General features: G+C 44.5%; 1 protein-coding gene across 3 annotated transcripts in view; it reads left to right on the top strand.

Moving 5' to 3' along the window:
* The first annotated feature begins 1068 nt into the window (after positions 1–1068).
* Positions 1069–20068, top strand: part of SLC25A20 (solute carrier family 25 member 20) — a 29440-nt gene continuing 10440 nt past the window's right edge. Inside the window, exons 1-4 of one of the 3 annotated variants that reach the window (XM_003483178.5) lie at positions 1069–1259; positions 11130–11222; positions 13592–13719; positions 15931–16021. In XM_003483178.5, the coding sequence (XP_003483226.2) occupies positions 1155–1259; positions 11130–11222; positions 13592–13719; positions 15931–16021 (417 nt within the window). In that variant the 5' untranslated portion in view covers positions 1069–1154. Of the gene's footprint in view, positions 1260–11129; positions 11223–12248; positions 13216–13591; positions 13720–14625; positions 16022–20068 lie in introns of those variants that run through there. The other 2 variants (XM_084988375.1, XM_084988376.1) reach the window with 2 other exon arrangements.

The raw sequence follows: 20068 nt of genomic DNA, 5'->3' as shown, positions 1-20068 counted from the left end.
GAAACTAACACAAAGTTGTAAATTAACTATACTTCAATAAAAAATAAACATTTTTTTAAAAAAAGAGTAATATAGTGAATACTTGCATACTGTCTACCTAGAGTAAATAAGCCAAAAACAACAGCATCATCCTTAACTCCTCTCCTACATACCTTATATTCTGTTCATTAACAATTCTTTTAGGTTCTTTCTTCAGAATATATCCAGAATCCAAACATGCCTCACCACCTACTCTGCTGTGCTCTAGTCCAATCCAGCATCTCTGACCAAGACCTTTAGCCTTATAGTCTATTCTCATCCAGCAGTAAGAAGGATCTTGTTAACTCATAAGTCAGACTATGTCACTTTCCTGCATAAAACCCCAGAATGGCTCCCATCTCCTTCAGAGGAGAGACTGATGCCCTTACAGAGGCTCACAAAGTCCTGCTTGATATGCCACCATTACCTTCATGTTTTCATCTATCTAATTCTGCTCTAGCTACAAAGGCCTCCCTCTGGCATCTCTAACTGGTCAGGCACAGCCCATCTCCGGGTTTTTTGCATTCTTTTCTTCTGCCTGTAAGGTCCCTCCCCATCCCCTTCATATCTGTGGACAGAACTCACCTTCTCAGGTCCTGAATCCAGTCACCTTCTCAGTGAAACCCTCCTTTACTCATCTAATTAAAATTGCAAATTACTTGCCCCCCATCCTCTTCCCAGATTTATTTTTCTTCATTGCAGTTATCACCACTGGATACATTGCATTTTCCACTTATTTATCCTCGTTATGGTCTGTAAGATCCATAAGAACAGGGACCCCTGCGCAGTGTTACCAGCTGTGCCTCCAGCACCTGGAAAGGAGCCTGTCACACAGCAGAGTGCCATCAACTTCTGCCAACCGAGTGGAGGAACGAGAACCTAAAACAGACCTTTCACAACGCGTCTCGGCCAGCCCCTACTCCTTCAAGCCATCGAGGCGGGACTTCGGACGGAAGAAGCCCTCCCCCGGCGGAAGCCGGGCCGGGGGGAGCGGTCTAGACCCTCCTCCCGACCTGCCCCGGGCTTATGCCCCGCCCACCCAAAAGTAGGGGAAAGGTCGGCGGTTCCGGCGCTGTGGCTGGAGCGGTAGGGCGAGAGCCGCTGGAAAGCTGCAGATACTGTGACTCAGACGGACCATGGCAGACCAGGCAAAGCCCATTAGCCCTCTCAAGAATCTGCTGGCCGGCGGCTTTGGAGGCATGTGCCTGGTGTTCGTGGGGCATCCGCTGGACACGGTCAAGGTGCGAGAAGGCTGGGGCGCGGGCCGGAGGGAGGAGGCCCAGGCAGGGAGCGAAAAGCAGGGTCTCCCTCGAGGCTCGGCCTAGGACAGAAGGGGTCCCGCAGGAGCTTCCACGAGAAGTCCAGGGAATTTTCATTTCACTCCTTTTGGGGGTCTGGGAAACTGTTCCTGCACCCCAAAGAGCTGAATGGCACAGAACGAGCAGCTTCTAACCGTTCACCAAGGTCTCTTGATTTATTTATTTATATATATCTATTTTTATATATTTGTCTCTTTAAGGCCGCACCAGCAGCATATTGAGGTTCCCAGGCTGGGGGTGGGATGGGCGCTGTAGCTGCCAGCCTATGCCACAGCCACAGCAATGCAGGATCCTAGCCTTGTCTGCTGCCTACACCACAGCTCATGGCAGTGCGAGATCCTTAACCCACTGAGTGAGGTCAGGGATCGAACCAGCGTCCTGATGGATGCTAGTCAGCTTCCTTAACCGTTGAGCCACGACAGGAACCACAGGGCCCTTGATTTAAATAAATGTCTCCGTCCGGCAGCCTCTTATCTGGTGCCACCTCTTTGGGAATGGAAGCTCTGACTTCTGCATTCCCTCATGTTATCAGCAAGTTAGAAACAGTTCATCTGAAAGCCCCCTTCCAGAAGAGAGCTAAAGACTGAGGCATCGTTTTTCTGGAACGTGTCTTTTGACACATTCCTCTGAGCCAGAGTGCTCCATCACTATTTCCTTTGCACCTTTCTTGACCCAGAGAGGGGCTTGACCAACTTAAACCTGTCACCCTACAGTAGCTTGAGTGGCTTCTTATGGGAAGTGATGATGTCCTCAGTTACTGAGCCTCTTCCAAGGAAAGCAGGTGATCAGCTTTGTCCAGGGCTGGGCAGATCCTCACAACAACTAAAGAAGCCATGGTCAGATTGAGGCTCTGGGAAGGGGAAAACACATCAGGGTTTGTTCCTTGTTTATTCTCACATGATGCCGCAATTCTTCCCCCTGAAACACTTTAAGAAAGTGACTCTTAAAGTGCTCTGTGACTTTGCATTCAAAGCTTCATCTTAGTTTTCTCACCTTATTTCTGAACACACACTTGGAGGAAATTGACAGATAATGGTGAGGTTGAGCCTGGGGAATAGACATGAGTCTATAGAGTGGGAAGCCTCTGTAGGGGACTTATAGAATGCTGGACAGGGTTTCCTCAACAGAGAATTTGCTTTGGGGACATTCTCTAGGCAAGTTTGGGCAGGAAGCTCCTTGCTGTCTTTCATCTAGGAGAGGATCTGGGGTTATTCTATCACAAACCAGGATTAAAGCAGCCGGGCTGGTTTGGGCCCTGTGAAATATGAAATCAGATGTTTACTCAGTATTTGGTAAATGCCGTGTGTGTTAGGGCTTCCCAGACAGTGGTTATTGCTAAGCAGCACTGTCTAGTAAGAGAATAGAATTGCCTGGTTTCTCTTCTTACTATTGATCTATGTAGGTGGAAATCTTGTTAGTTCCAGGCATCTGGGGCCTCTCTTTAAAGACAAACAAAGCCTTGTTGTTCCCTTATAGGAGCTCTGTACCCTCTTGCCCTTTCTCCCCATTCCCAGGAAGGGCCCAGTGACCTCTGTACTGAAAAGTAAATGACCGAAAATGCTAAGTGGCAATTTTAATAGCCACAAAGTCTCCTTTTAGCTTAAGGCAGAACTGCATATTGCTGACTGCTATCATTTTGACCTCAGAGAGCCAGGTAGGATCTAATCAGAGTCTGGCTTGAAGGCACTTTCAGAGGTCCAAGGTGACTAACGGTGGCTTGAGAAGGCAAGAGCTGCAGCACTTCACAGTTGGAGCTTGGAAAGGCTCTATAGCAGGTGGTTAAGGGCTGGTTGAGTTCTGACTGAAGAAGTAGGGAGACCCGGACATTCTGCATAGGGGGAGGGCAGGAGTGAAGGTGAATATAGGCTAGGCAGTGGAAGCCAGGTTATAAAATAAGACCAGCCATGGAGGACTTTAATGTTCTTGCTGGGCTGGGGTGCTTGATGTCATGAGACAGGTATGAGATTTATACAAAATCACAAAAAGGTATCAGGCAGAAGTTTTGATCCATTTCTCTCTTCCTATTACTAGGGGAGGTTGTGCTTGACCATGGAGGATCTGAAGGCCAAGTAAGGGATTTTGGATGTAAAGCAGTGAGAGCCTCTGGATGTTTCTTGTGTAGTGTCCCATAAACACCTCAGACCTGCATGTTACCTCCATTGCCTAGAGAGAGAGTTTTCCTTAGTGTGGGATATAAGGCCTCAACAAATACAACAATGAGAAATTTCAAGTAATAGAGGAACAGCATGGTGAAAATGGTGTCTTGGAGAGGTTAGTATGATAGCAACATGAGAAGGATTTGGAAGTAGAACTCTGAGCACGAAAAAGATGGCAGAAGTCATTGGGTGTGTCGGTTATTTCTTGCAGTGTAACAACTACCCCAAAGCTTAGTGGCTTAAAACAGCATTCATTAATTTTCACAGTCTTTGTGAGACAAGATTTGGGGAGCCACTTAGGTAGGTGGTCTGGTTCAAGGATTTCTTGTGAGGTGGCACATGTTGGCTGGGATCCAGAATATATAAAGAACGCCTACAACTCAATGACAAAAAGCCATATAACTCAACTTAAAAATAAGCAAAGGACTTAAATAGACATTTCTGCAAAAAAAGATATATAAATGTGAAAAAAAGGAAAAATGTTCAGTGTCACTAATCATTAGTGCAAATAAAAACTATAATGAGCAGATACTGACTCACTGACTTTGAAAAACTTATGGTTTGCAAAGGAGACAGTTTGGGGGGTGGGGAGATGGGCTAAGGGTTTGGAATGGACGTGATATAAAATTGGGTTGTGATGTTCGTTGTACAACTATAAATGTAATAAAATTCATTGAGTTAAAAAAAAAACTGTAATGAGATCCTTTGTGATCCTTAACCTCAGCTGGTTAAGAACCTAGCATTTTTACTGCTGTGGTGTGGGTTCGGTCCCTGGCCATGGAACTTCTGCATGTTGTAGCTATGATCAAAAAAACAAAAAACAAAAACCTGTGAGATACTACCTCATACCCAGTAGGATGGCTACTATCAATAAAATAGCAAGTGTTAACAAGGATTTGATGACATTGGAACACTTATGTACTATCGTTGGGAATGTAAAATTGTACAGCCACTGTGGAAAACAGTATGCTAGTTCCTCAACAAATTAAAATTAAGATCCAGCAATTCCCCTTCTGGGTGTATACCTAAAAGAATTGAAAGTAGAGTCTTGAAGAGATACATGTACACCCCTGTTCATAGCAACATTATTCACGATAGCTGAAACATGGAAGCAAACCAAGTGTCCACCAGCGGAAGAATAAATAAGCAAAATGTGGCATATACATACATTGGAAATTACTGAGCCTTAAGAAGAAGGAAATGCTTTTCCTTTTTTTTTTTTTTTTTTTTTTTTTTTTTTAGGGCCGCACCCACAGCATATGGAGGTTCCCAGAGTAAGAGCTGAATCGGAGCTGTAGCTGCTGGCCTATGCCACAGCAACAACAACAGCAACATCAGATCTGGGCTGCATCTCTGACCTACACCACAACTCATGGCAACACTGGATCCTTAACCCACTGAGCGAGGCTGGAGATTGAACCTGTGTCCTCATGGATACTAGTCAGATTCATTTCCTCTGAGCCACGACAGGAACTCCAAGAAGGAAATTCTGACACTTGCAACAACATGGATAAATCTTGAAAACATTAGGCTATGTGAACTAAGTCCCCCCAAAAAAAAGGACCAATTTTGTATGATCCTACTTGTATGAGGTACTTAGTCAAAATCGTAGACAGAAAATAAAGTGGTAGTTGCCAGGGGCTGGATGTAAGGTGGAATGGGAGGTTAATGTTTGATGGATATAGAGTTTTAGTCCTATAAAAAGAGTTATGGATGGTGGTGATGGTTGCACAACCTTATTAATATGTTTAATACCACTGAACTGTACACTCAAAAATAGTTAAGATAGAGGAGTTCCCTTTGTGGCTCAGCAGGTTACAAACCTGACTAGTGTCCATGAGGATATAGGTTCAATCCCTGGCCCTGCTCAGTGGGTTAAAGATCTGGCATTGTCGTGAGCTGTGGTGTAGGTCGCAGACGTGGCTCGGATCCCATTGCTGTGTCTGTAGTGCAGGCCAGCAGCTGTAGCTCTAATTAGACCCCTAGCTTGGGAACCTCCATATGCCACAGGCGTGGCCCTAAAAGAGCAAAGGAAGGAGGGGAGGGAGAAAGAAAATGGTTAAGATGGTAAATTTATGTGTATTTTATGACAGTAAAAAATTGGGAAGGAAAAATATGGACAAAGGATCTTAAAGACATTTCTCCAAAGAATCAGTGGCCAATGAACATATGGAAAATGTTCAATATCATTATCCATCATTAGAATATAAATCAAAATCACAGTGAGATGTGGGTTTGATTCCTGGCCCCACTCAGTGGTTTAAGGATCTGGTATTGCTGTGAGCTATGATGTAGGTCACAGATGGGGCTCGAATCCCTCATTACTTTGCTGTGGCTGTGGTGTAGGCTGGCAGCTACAGCTGATTTGACCCCTCGCCTGAGAACTTCCATGTGCCCTGGGTGCAGCCCTGAAAACCACCACCACTACTACCACCAACAGATGATAGTAAGTGTTGGCAAGGATATGGAGAAACTGGGACATTCATACACTGCTGGTGGGAATTTAAAATGGTGCAGTCTCATTGGAAAACAGTCTGGCAGTTCCTCAAAAGTTTAAATACAGAGTTAGCATACGGCCCTGTGATGGTTAATTTTATATGTCAACTTACTTGGGCTCTTGGGTGTCCAGATATTTGTCAAACATTGTTCGGGTATATTGTGAGGGTGTTTTGGATGAGATTAGCGATTAAGGTAGACTGAGTAAAGCAGATTGCCCTCCTGAATTAGGTGGCCTTCATCCAGTCAGTTGAAGGTCTCAATAGAACAAAAACACACTCCACCGTGAGTAAGGGGAAAACTCCTGTCTGACTTATTGAGCTGGGACATTGGTCTTTTTCTGCCTTTGGACTCAAACTGAAACATTGGCTCTTCTTGGGTATTGAGCCTGCCAACTTTTCAACTGGAACGTATGCCATCAGCTTTCCTGTTTCTCAGGCCTTCAGATTTGGAGTAGACCTATTCCGTTGGCTTTCCCAGATCTCCAGTTTGCCGACTGCAGACCTTGGGATTTGCCTGCCTCCATAATTGTATGAGCTAATTCCTTATAATAGATGAACAGACACATAAATATCCATATCGTATTGGTTTTGTTTCTCTGTAGAATCTTAGCCAATACAATACCCAAAAGAATTGAAAACATATCCACACAAAAATTTGGGGGCAGGGGGAAAGAAGTTCTCTTGAGGTTCAGTGGGTTAAGAATCCAGCATTGTCACTGCAACAAGTTGGGTTCCTGCTGTAGCATGGGTTTGATCCATGGCCCTGGAAACTTCCACATGCCATGGGTGCAGCCAAAAAGGGGGAAAATAAAACCTGTACACAAAAATTCATAGCACCATTATTCATAATAAAGAGTGGAGAGGAGTCCTGCTATGGTGCAGCAGGTTAAAGATCTGTCATTGTCCTTGTGATGGCGTGGATTTGACCTCAGGCCTGGCACAGTGGGTTAAGGATCTGGCATTACTGTGGTATAGGTGTGGTGTATGTTGCAGCTGTGGCTTGGATTCAATCCCTGGCCTGGGAATGTCTGCATGCCTCAAATGCAGCTAAAATAAAATTTTTTTTTAAATGTAAAAACATGCAATTTGTCATTATCTGATGAGCAGATAAACAAAATGTGGTATATTTATACATGAAATATTGTTTACCAATAGAGGGGGTTCTCATCGTGGAGCAGCGGAAATGACTCTGACTAGGAACCATGAGGTTTCGGGTTTGATCCCTGGCCTTGCTCAGTGGGTTAAGGATCTGGGTTTGCCGTGAGCTGTGGTATAGGTCACAGACACGGTTCAGATCTGGCATTGCTGTGGCTGTGGTGTAGGCTGGCAGCTGTAGCTCCCATTGGACCCCTATCCTGGGAACCTCCATATGCCGTGAGTGCAGCCCTGAAAAGACAGGAAAAAAAAGAAAAAAAAAAGGAGTAGAGGACTGAGATATTCTACAACATAGATGATCTTTGAAAACATTATGCTAAATAAAAGAAGCTAAGTGTGAAAGACCACATAGTGTATGATTTCAATTATATGAAATATGCGGGATAGGCAAATCCATTGAGAGAGAAAGAAGATTCATAATTGCCAGGGGCTGAGAGGAGAGAGGAGTGGAGTGTGGTGTGGAATGATGAAGGTGTTCTAAAATTGATTATAATGAGGGTTTCACAGCTCTGCAAATACACTGAAAACTAAAGTTCCCTCGTGGCCTAGCAGTTAAAAATTTGGCATTGTCACTGCTGTGGTTCAGGTTTGAAAAGTTTCCTGGCCTGGGAAATGTGTGTGTGTGTGTGTGTGTGTAACAATTTTTTTTTTTTTTGTCTTTTTGCCATTTCTTGGGCCGCTCTCGCAGCATATGGAGGTTCCCAGGCTAGGGGTCGAATTGGAGTTGTAGCTGCCAGCCTACGCCAGAGCCATAGCAACGCGGGATCCGAGCCGCGTCTGCAACCTACACCACAGCTCACGGCAACACCGGATCACCGGATCATTAACCCACTGAGCAAGGGCAGGGATGGAACCCGCAACCTCGTGGTTCCTAGTCGGATTCGTTAACCACTGCGCCACGACGGGAACTCCGTGTGTAACAATTTAACTGTACACTTTTTGGTTTCCTGTGTTCGGCTGTGCACACGACTTGCAGAAATTCAATGGCCAGTGATCAAAGCTGTGCCACAGCAATGACCTGAGCCACAGCAGTGACAATGACACATCCTTAACTCGCTAGGCCACCAGAGAACTCAAAACTGTACACTTTAAATGGGTGAATTTTATGGTACGTGAGTTATATCTTAAAGCTGTTTAAAAAAATATTGGGAGTTCCTGTTGTGGCGCAGTGGTTAACGAATCCGACTAGGAACCATGAGGTTGCAGGTTCGATCCCTAGCCTTGCTCAGTGGGTTAAGGATCCGGCGTTGCCGTGAGCTGTGGTGTAGGCCGTAGACCCAGCTCAGATACTGTGTTGCTATGGCTATAGCTCTGATTCAACCCCTAGCCTGGGAACCTCTACATGCCAAGGAAAAATTGGACCAGGGAGTTCTGCTGAGGGGTAGCGAACCCAACTAGTATCCAGGAGGATGTGGGTTCGATCTCCGGCCTCACTAAGTGGGTTAAGGATCTGGCGTTGCTGTGAGCTGTAGTGTAGGCTGCAGACTTGGCTCAGATCTGGCATTGCTGTGGCTGTGGCATAGGCCAGCCAGACCCCTAGCCAGGGAACTTCCATATGCTGTGGGTATGGCCCTAAAAAGACACACACACACACACACACAAGATGTTGGCCCTAAAAAGACACACACACACACACACACACACACACACACACACACACACACACGATGTTGGCCAGGACTGTATTCATCTAAAGTATTAGCTTCCATGTGGTTCATTCATATATGCTGGCAAGTTAGTGCTGGCTGGTGTCAGGAGGACTTCTTTCCTCCACAAATGGCTTCTTTAGGCTGCTTAAGTGTCCTCCTGACATGGTGGCTAACTTACCTCAAAGCAAATAATCTGAGGTGGAGACAGGCAGAAGCTGATCTTTTTGTTACTAGCCTTGGAAGTCACATAGCATCAGTACCACCACATTCTGTATTCAGTAGAAGTGAGTCACTGATGCTGGTCCTCATCAAGGGGAGGGGAATTAGGATTTAACTTTGTGTGTGTGTGTGTGTCTTTTTGCAATTTCTTGGGCTGCTTCTGCTGCATATGGAGGTTCCCAGGCAGGGGGTCCAATCAGAGCTGTAGATGCCAGCCTATACCAGAGCCACAGCAACTCAGGATCCGAGCCACGTCTGCAACCTACACCACAGCTCACGGCAGCGCTGGATCCTTAATACCCACTGAGCAAGGCCAGGGGTTGAACCTGAAACCTCATGGTTCTTAGTCGGACTCGTTAACCACTGAGCCACGATGGGAACTCCAGGATTTAACTTTTGAAGGGGAAGAATGTCAAAGAGTTAGTGGGCGTATTTGAAAACCATCACACTGGGTAAGGATAGGTAAGGATTTGGCCTAAGAGAAGACTCCAGATGGAGAGAGGAAGAAATTAGGATTCTGGAATCATCTTTTGGTTTTTGTTTTTTTTTTTTTTTGTCTTTTTAGGTCCTCGCCCTTGGCACATGAAGATTCCCATGCTAGGGGTCTAATCAGAGCTACAGCTGCCAGCCTACACCACAGCCACAGCAACGCCAGATCCAAGCTGCACCTGTGATGTACCCCACAGCTCATGGCAATGCCAGATCCTTAACCCACTGAGTGAGGCCAGGGATTGAATATGTGTCCTCAAGGATACTAGTCAGATTCGTTTCTGCTGAGCCACGATGGGAACTCCTCTGGAAGCATCTTGAGGAACTCTCCAATAAACTTAGTGTTCATGTGAATAAGAGGAGGAGAAGCAGGAGTTTCTGCTGTGGCACAACGGATTAAGGTTCTGGTGTTACCTATGGACTTATGCTTCAGCTGTGGCTTGGATTTGATCCCTGGCTTGGGAACTTCCATATACCATAGGTTAGGCTAGAGGAGAAAAAAAAAAGAGAGAAGGAGGAGTTCCCTTATGGCTCAGCAGGTTCACTCGACTAATATCCATGAGAATGCGACTTTGATCCCTATCCTCACTCAGTGGGTTAAGGATCCAGCATTGCCATGAGCTGTGGTGTTAGTTGCAGATGCGGCTTGATTCTGGCATTGCTGTGGGTGTGGTGTAGGCTGTTGGCTGCAGCTCGGATTCGATCCCTAGCCTGGGAACTTCCATATACCACAGGTGCAGCCCTAAAAAGCAAAAGCAAAAAAAAAAAAAAAAAAAAAAGGGAGAAGCAACAGGAAGTAGTTGGATGCTATAGTTTGAAATCCCAAGAAAGAAGGTAGCTGGCACAAATGGCACATTCATCCAAAGGATGAGATTCTGGAGGTGATTCGTGTAGGGAGAGCTTTTCCAGGCAGTTGGAAACGTAGCCCTAAATGTGGAGAGAGAAGCTCTGAAAATGGTTGAATAAAAGTTATCACTGAGCAGAAGCTGAAGCCCTGAAATCTGAGTTTTCTGAAAGGTATGATGGAACAGATGAATAATTACCTTGGAGAACATCTGGAGGAGAAAAGGAGACAAAGGAGGGGGTACTAAGAAGGGAGGTTTAAAGACAGAGACAGTTTGAAGCACTGGATACACCAAAAGGTGAGTGGAGAAGGATGAGAACAAGGAAAAGTAAAATTAACTCCACCTTACTCAGAAATACCTTTGTTGAGCACCTTACCTAACTACCACCAAGGTGTTGCAAATGGGTGTGGAGTGCCTAGAGCTTAGCTTTGCATTGGCCAAGTCTAGTTATTGGTACATCACTTGAACTCACTAAATCCAGTCTCTTCATTTGTAAACTGGTAATACCTGTTCCATTGGGTCATTGTGGGATCCATTATATCATAAATAAATGGCAAAAATAAGTGGCTGAGGGAATCAGAGGAATTGTCACTCTGTATAAAAGCATGCTACTAATGACTTCGATTAATGCAGGGTTTGAATAAATGGGAGGAATCCAGCCAGTAAATGGAATGTTGAAGACAGGCACACAGGTGCAGCTTTCTCTGTTCAGAGTTCAGCAGACAATTGGGCCATTGCTACCAACGGGCAGTTCTGATTCAGGGAAATTACTGTATTTCAGGTCCGACTGCAGACACAACCCCCCAGTTTGCCTGGACAACCTCCTATGTATTCTGGGACCTTTGACTGTTTCCGGAAGACTCTTATGAGAGAGGTATGGTATTTTGGTGCTGGGCATTCTTCTTATCCAGGGAAACACATTCACAGGGTTGATTTGTTACTTCCCTGGTAGATAGGGTGACTTTGTGTAGTTCTGCCAGAGGTTTAACCCATAGCTGTGGCTCTTTCACTGTGCCATCCTATGCCCTCCTATTGTCGTTGCTCTGGAGTCTTTGATAGTTCCTGCTGCTGATTGAAGCTAATAAAATGGTTCTCTCTTTTTATTTTATTTTATTTTTTTATTACTCAAATGAATTTATCACATCTGTAGTTGTGTAATGATCATAACAATCCAATTTCACAGGATTCCATCCCACAGCCCAAGCACATTCCCCCACCCCCGCAAACTGTCTCCTCCAGAGACCATAAGTTTTTCAATGTCTGTGAGTCAGCATCTGTTCTGCAAAGAAGTTCAGTCTGTCCTTTTTTCAGATTCCACATGTCAGTGAAAGCATTTGATGTTGGTGTCTCATTGTATGGCTGACTTCACTTAGCATGATAGTTTCTAGGTCCATCCATGTTGCTAAAAATGCCAGTATTTCGTTCTTTTTAATGGCTGAGTAATATGGTTCTCTCTTTTGAAAGCCATAATTTAGACCACAGGAAATTCATGAGGAATAATTAGAGATGTGAAATGGAAGAAAATGCAATCCTGGATACTCAGTTTGACAGGGGTCAGTGTCAGAAGTTCATGTAATGTAAAGTCTGGAGGAAAAGTCAGACAGTCTGAGGAACACTGAAAGAGGCCAGCAGAGTTTTCAAACCCCTAGATAAGGGCACTGAATTGGTTTGGGGTTATCGAAGTAACATAATAATTTTTCACATATTTCGTAGAGTGAAAACGGGATTTTTTAAAGAAGTGTAAATTACTAGTGATGTTTATTAGTCACTTCATTAGCACATGTGTGATAAGACCTTGTTGAGAACTTTTCCTTTCGAAGGAAAACAAAGAATAAAGGAAAAGTTCTTGTATTTGCTTTCTAAATATAATTCTCATATGAATAAATATTAAATATATAGCTTTTTTTTTTTTTTTTTTTTTTTTTTTTATGGCCACACTAGTAGCATATGGAAGTTCCCTGGCCAGGGATTAAATCCATTCTGCAGCTGCAACCTACACTGCAGCTGTAGCAATGTCAGATCCTTTAACCCACTGCACTGTGCCAGGGGTTGAATGCACACCTCCACAGTGGCCTAAGCTGTTGCAGTTGGATTCTTAACCCATTGTGCCACAGCAGGAACTTCAGGTATTTATGTAATATATAGAAACTGAGAAGCAGGTGTCACCCAGATAAAGAGGGAATGCTGGTAAGTGATGGACTCAGGCTGGGAGAAGAACTTTTTCCCAGGGTTCCTGCAGGACCCAGATGTGGGAGGAAGATTTTGAGGTGGAGTCATCCAACCACACATGCCTGAGATAGTGCTGCTGTTTTTTCCTGTAAGACTCTCTTTCTTTCATCAGCCTGGAGTGGAAACTGATCAGTGTCCACTGGAGGCTTTGGGCTTCAGATCTGCTAAGAGTCCTCTGCCCTTATAGAGAGGCAGGATTACATACTTCTTGGTCAGCAGATGTTATTGAGCACTTATTTAATCGCTGGGCAATGTGCTGGGTGCTAGGGACCTGGCAAGAATTGTTTGTATAAACCCAGCTCTCTGCAGAGTTGAATAGACTTCCTTAGTCCGTATTTGTGCTTGTCCCTGGTTTTTGCTGTGCCAGATTGAGCTCTCTACTCTCTGGAGCTGCCAGACAGGCCTTGGTTGTACAGCATGGAACTAAGTGGGACAGACAATGGAAATAAGGCTAGAGGAGCTGTTGGGAGGCATGGGTTTGGCCCTCAGGCCTTGGGCATCCTTCTTGGCCCGGGGTGGGGGAAGCTGTAGGAGGAACTTTGGAAGGGCTTTGTTACATGCTGCGGTTTTTTTTTTTTTCTTTTTTTTTTTCTTTTTTTTTTTCTTTTTTTTTAGGGCCACACCCGCAGCATATGGAGGTTCCCAGACTAGGAGTCCAATTGGAGCTACAGCTGCCAGCCTACTCCACAGCCACAGCCATATCAGATCCTAGCCGCATCTGCCACTTACACCCAGCTCCTGGCAACACCGGATCCTTAACCCACTGAGCAAGGCCAGGGATCAAACCCGCAACCTCATGGTTCCTAGTTGGATTTGTTTCCACTGCGCCATGATGGGAACTCCACAAGACAACTGTTTCTGATAAATGTGGGGATATTTTATGAAAGTTCTTCTTGCTTAGAGGAGAGGTAAAGGAAGGAGGCCACAAGTGGGAGGACATGCTACTTCTCTGTTTCAGTGATATATAGGATAGTTGTGTCTATAAACAGCTTCCACTTCTGTGATTCCTTACAGGGTGTCAGGGGGCTATATAAGGGCATGGCCGCTCCCATCATTGGGGTCACCCCCATGTTTGCTGTGTGTTTCTTTGGGTTTGGATTGGGGAAGAAACTGCAACAGAAACACCCAAAGGATGTGCTCAGGTGAGTACTTACAAGCCTAGAGCACCTGATGCTGTTCTGCCTGGTGGTGTGACACAGATAAAAGGAAAGAACCTTGGCAGACAGGCAGTGGCTGTCCTTCCAGACCCCCCAGGCTAGCTCCTGATTGCTCTGTATGAGGAAGGTGCTTGAGTTTCCTTTGCCCTGTGAACCTAAAGGGAAAAAGAAAAAACCCAAAGCGCTACTCCCTCGCCTTACCAGGTTGTCATTTCTTCTACAAGGTGTAGTACCACTTACTGGGGATGTTAGTAATACCCACACCAGAGCGTTGGGAGATCTGAATGCTAAAATGTGTGTAAAATGTCATGAAGGTACTTGGTGTTGCAGTAATGACAGCAGCAGCTTTGTTTTCCATTGCCTGGGTGGGAGAAGGGGAGCATCCAACTTTGGTTTTACTTCATTTTTATAACATGATTATAATAATTTCAGATATTGGTTTCTCTATTAAAGTGAAATAAATTAGTATATTTCCTTTTGGTAAACTTTAAGAAGTTGGATTTGAGTATCAAGAGGCAGATGAGGCAGAATTTTACTACAGAATTTAAAAAGTAGTTAATGAAAACCAGCTTCTTGGGATGCACGACAATTCTGAGTAGAAACAGTGGATGATGAGGCACGCTTAGTGTGAGCTGTACAGAATGAAACTCCTGGTGGGGGGTGGCTGCAGGCAGCACAAAACCCACCAGGCTGGCCAGGCTTGGAATCTGGGAGCTCAAGGGAGGAAGCCAGGGTGCCATGTAGTTGTTTACTGTCACTACTTTAGGTCAGAGCAGGCTGAATAAGGCTCTAGGTTAGAGAGAGATGCTGATAACACCTATTTGTTGTTTGTTTGTTTTTGTTTTTTTGTCTTTTTGCCATTTTCTTGGGCCACTCCCACGGCATATGGAGGTTCCCAGGCTAGGGGTCGAATTGGAGCTGTAGCTGCCAGCCTACGCCAGAGCCACAGCAACGCAGGATACGAGCCGCGTCTGCAACCTACACCACAGCTCACGGCAACACCGGATCCTTAACCCACTGAGCAAGGCCAGGGATCGAACCTGCAACCTCGTGGTTCCTAGTCGGATTCGTTCACCACTGAGCCATGACGGGAACTCCTCAACATGTATTTGAAATAGAGTTTCCGCTCTATTTCTGGAGTCCTTGTGACCCTCTGAATTTATAGAAATGTGACCAGTTTTTAGAAATAGCCACAGGTGACCCCAAATGTGGGTATGTGTGGGTTCCTTCTGAAGCTGTGTTTGACTGTTGGTAGTCCAAATGTCCCATGGATACATGTCCTCTCTGAGCACCTGGTCTTTTAGCTCATGTGCCAGCTCACAGCTATACCATGCACTGAGGCTCAGGCAAGTAAGTTAAGTTTTTAGCAAGATTTTCTAAGTTGTGGGGACTGTTGAGATGCTAGCTATAGCTTTGTCCTCCATTGTCTCTTGACCACTCTGGTATTGCTTATTTCAGAAAGAAAAGGAGATGCCAGAGGTGGCACAGGTAGTGATGCTAGAAGCCTCTAACTCCTCCAAATACTCAGTGTGGTTCTTTCTGTAAGGGTCTTGGTAAGGATCCACATCTCTGGCCACTGGGGGACTATTCCCTGCACAGAGGACCACAGGACCCATCACACTTGTCTGGGCACCATCCCTGACTTTCTCAGCATATTACAACACATTCCTTGCAACTTGTCTGGCTGTCTCGTAGCCTGTGGAAGTGGCCACAGCCATTCCCCCTGGCCTTGATACTGTCCTGTTCTCTGTCAGTCTTGGCTTAAAATGTTCTCAACCCCCTGGTGATCCAGAGAAGGGGACCTGGAGTTGACTGAGGTCTACTTCCTGGGTTAGAGGCTTTTTTACATAACAATCCTAAACTTTACAGATGAGGGATTAAAGCCCAGAGGAGCCTGTAAACTCGTCCACGGTCACTGTCAGGCCAGGGAAGGAAGGATTCTCCCATGTATGAGTGTGCATATGGCCCTCGTGACCAAGTTCACATTGCTCTTGGCACTGAGACCCCTGCCTTGAAAATTTGATGTCAGAGTATACCTAGAACTTGGCTTTTGTGTGAAATATAATTTATTTGTGCTAGACTTCTGTCCAGTCCAAATACTTATTTTTTCATTCAAAGTCATCCTCTTTACTGGGATTGCCTCTGTCCTGGGTGGCTAGTCACAGACACTTACCTATTATTTTGTTTTCAATATAGCTACCCCCAAATATTTGCAGCTGGGATGTTATCTGGTGTATTCACTACGGGAATTATGACCCCTGGAGAACGGGTCAAGTGCTTGTTACAGGTAAGGGTGTGATCTGGAGTAGGGGGCTGTGACCTGCGAGGGGAAGTAGTTAGTTTTTTCCATTGGGTATATAATTCTGTGTGAAAATTTATGTCCTTTCACCTCTTATAAAGGCTTCAGGTCAGTTTCAAGGTTTTCAGGAACGTGAAAGCAATTGTAGTAGAATCAACCAGGATAGTATAACAGCTCAACCAAATATCATACTTGGGAATTCCCTTTGTGGCTCAGTGGTTAACAAACCTGACTAGGATCCATGAGGTTGCGGGTTCAATCCCTGGCCACTCTCAGTGGCTTAAGGATCTGGCATTGCCGTGAGCTGTGGTATAGGTCGAAGATGTGGCTTGGATCTGGCATTGCTGTGGCAGTGGACCCCTAGCCTGGGTACCTCCATATGCCGAGGGTGCAGCCCTAAAAAGACAAAAAAACAAAACAAAACCCAACAACAAAAAAAATTATCACAACTGTGACAAGTTAGCCCATACTTATCCACCCTTCTTAGCAGCTACTTCAGGAATTCTGAAAGGTAAGTCATGTCTCATCAGAGGTGGAAGGGAGGCTGCTCCTGCCCAACATATCTCATGTCTGTACCCATTGCCCAGAGGCTCAGTGCCCTTAAAGTGTCTGGCTTGTTCCCAGGCCAAGGGTGTGAATTGGCTGCCTGCTTTACACACAGGACTCCTTTTAAAAAAAGTGTTACTGCTTTTTTCTTCTAATGGCTGATGCAGTGTAATACAGTCTTCACTAGAATTTTTTTTTTTTTTTTTTTTTTTTTTTGGTCTTTTTGCCTTTTCTCGGGCCACTCCCACAGCATATGGAGGTTCCTAGGCTAGGGGTTGAATTGGAGCTGTAGCCACTGGCTTATGCCATAGCCACAGCAACTCGGGATCCGAGCCATGTCTGCGACCTACACCACAGCTCATGGCAACACTGGATCCTTAACCCACTGAGCGAAGCCAGGGATGGAACCTGCAACCTCATGGTTCCTAGTCAGATTCGTTAACCACTGAGCTATGACGGGAACTCCTAGAAAATTTTGATAATGCAAAGAAGCACAAGAAAACAATGTATCACTGGTGAGACCACCCAGCTGAGGTAACCACTGTAATGTTTTCTATATGAATTCTAGTCTTCTTGGGTAAGCATGTTTACTAAAAAACATTATCTTTTGAAATAAAATTAGAGTCACATACTGCTGGTTTTATAACCAGCTTTTTTCAGTTGATTTGTCACAATATTTTGTGGTTATCTTTCTCAAGTGTCATTTTCTGCATTTTATTTCAATACATGACTGTCCGTTACCCATTAATCCCTTATCTGGGGGTATAACAAATTATATGCCGTAATGAGGATTTTTATAAATAAGTCTTTCCATGTGTATCTGATTATTTTCTTGGGATAAATTAGTATATTAAAGGTATGTACTTTTTTAGCAGGTTTTTTTTTTTGGTCTTTTTAGGACTGCACTCATGGCACATGGAAGTTCCCAGGCTAGGGGTCCAGTTGGAGCTGCAGCTGCTGGCCTACGCCACAGCCACAGCCACACTGGATCCAAGCCCCTTCTGGGACCTACACCACAGCTCACAGCAACGCTGGATCCTTAACCCATGAGCAAGGCCAGGGATCGAACTTGCATCCTCATGGATACTAGCAGGTTTGTTACCGCTGAACCATCATGGGAACTCCCTGGGTTTTTTTGTTTGTTTGTTTAGGACCACACCCATAGCATATAGAGGTTCCCAGGCAAGGGGTTGAATCCAGGGTGTAGCTGCTGGTCTACACCATAGTCACAGCAAGGTGGGATCCAAGCCACGTCTTCTACCTACACCACAGCCATGGTAATGCTGGATCCTTAACTCACTGAGCAAGGCCAGGGATCAAACCTGTGTCCTCATGGATGCTAGTCAGAACTCCCTTTTTTAACAAGTTTTTAATGCACATTACCAAATAGCCCTGCTCTAAGGTCTGTCACTTTCTTTTCCTGTAGATAGTACAAAAGTGCTCCCTTCTAAGTAGACCCTGCAGCATCTAATTTGCAATCTCTGCTAGTCTGATGGGTGAAAATTTTGCATCATTTTAATTTTTCATCCTTTTAATTGTTGATGAGGTTAATTATTTTGATGCATATTAGCTCTTTGTATTTTTCCTTTGGGAAGTGCCTATTTGTGTTCTTTGCTCACTTGTTTATAAAATTAATTTATAAAAGCTTTGGACATATTTTAAAAATTTTTATACAGCTTTGTTATTATTTATTTATTTGCTTTTTTAGGGCCGCACCCACAGCATATGGAAGTTCCCGGACTAGGGGTCAAATTGGTGCTGCAGCTGCCAGTCTACACCACAGCCATAGTGATGAGGATCTGAGCTGCATCTTTGACCTATACCACAGCTCATGGCAATGCTGGACCTTAACCACTGAGCGAGGCCAGGGATCGAACCTGCATCTTCATGATACTAGTTGGATTTGTTACTGCTGAGCCCTGACAGGAACTCCTTTTATACATTTTCTGAAGGTTACACTCAGAGTTCCCGTCGTGTCTCAGCAGTTATGGAACCCAACTACTAACCATGAGGAAGTGGATTCGATCCCTGGCCTTGACTTATGTGTTAAGGATCCAGCATTGCCGTGGGCTGTGGTGTAGGTTGTAAATGCAGCTCAGATCCTACGTTGCTGTGGCTGTGGCATAAGCCGGCAGCTAGAATTCCAGTTTGACCCCTAGCCTGGGAACTTCCATATGGCGCAGGTGCAGCCCTAGAAAGACAAAAAAAAAAAAAAAAGTATATATATATATACACTGAGCAAGGCCAGGGATCAAACCTGCATCCTCATGGATGCTAGTCAGATTTGTTTCCACTGAGTCATGACGAAACTCCTCAATTTACATTTATTACAAAATATTGACTGTATTCTTCACATTATATAATACATCCTTATAGCCTGTCTTACACCCAGTAGTTTGTACATCCCACTCCTCCACCCCTAAAAGCTTTGGATATATTAAAGTTATTAATTTTTTATCATATGGAGCAAGACTTTTCATGGTTTGCATTTCTCACTTAATTTTGTGCATTTTATTTTATTTTGCTGTGGATTTGACCCTAAAAAGAAAAAAAAATTAAACTTTTAACTTTGAGATATTTATAGTCATATACAGTTTTTTATTTATTTTTATTTTTATTTTTTTGTCCTTCTGTCTTTTTCCGGGGCCACATATGGAGGTTCCCAGGCTAGGAGTCTAATTGGAGCTGTAGCCACTGGCTTACACCACAGCCACAGCAACGTGGGATCCAAGCCGAGTCTGCGACCTACACCACAGCTCACGGCAATGCCAGATCCTTAACCCACTGAGCTAAGCCAGGGGTTGAACCTGCAACCTCATGGTTCCTAGTCAGATTTGTTAACCACTGAGCCACAATGGGAACTCCCTATATATAGTTTTTTAAAACTATAGTACAACATCATACCCAGGATATTAACATTGATACTGTCAAGATACAGGACATTACCATAATGCTAAGGATCCCTCATTTAGCCCTTTGATAGCTATATCCACTTCTCTTACCCACCGCAATCTTTAACCACCCCTGCAACCACTAATATGAACTCTATTTCTATTATTTTGTAATTGCAAGACATATCAATGGAATCATAGAGTATGTAAATTTTTTAGATTGGCTTTTTTTTTTTTTTTTTTTTTTTTTTGTCTTTTTGCTATTTCTTTGGGCCGCTCCCGCAGCACATGGAGGTTCCCAGGCTAGGGGTTGAATCGGAGCTGTAGCCGCCAGCCTACGCCAGAGCCACAGCAATGCGGGATCCTTAACCCACTGAGCAAGGGCAGGGACAGAACCCGCAACCTCATGGTTCCTAGTTGGATTCGTTAACCACTGCGCCACAACGGGAACTCCTAGATTGGCTTTTTTAACTTAATATAATTTTTTGGAGATTCATTCAGATTGTTGCATATATGAGTAATTCATTCTTTTTTAGTGGTTTGTGGTGTGGATATACTACAAATATGTTTACTTTTCATCCATTGAAGGACATCTGGT

This window comes from Sus scrofa, chromosome 13 (genome assembly GCF_054392235.1).
Source record: "Sus scrofa isolate SSC_HxYL_T2T_F1_AM1 chromosome 13, Sscrofa_HxYL_maternal_Yorkshire_Landrace_v2.0, whole genome shotgun sequence".
Lineage (NCBI taxonomy): Eukaryota > Metazoa > Chordata > Mammalia > Artiodactyla > Suidae > Sus > Sus scrofa.
The sequence above is the reverse complement of the archived record's forward strand: the minus strand, read 5'-3'. Positions and strand labels throughout refer to the sequence as shown.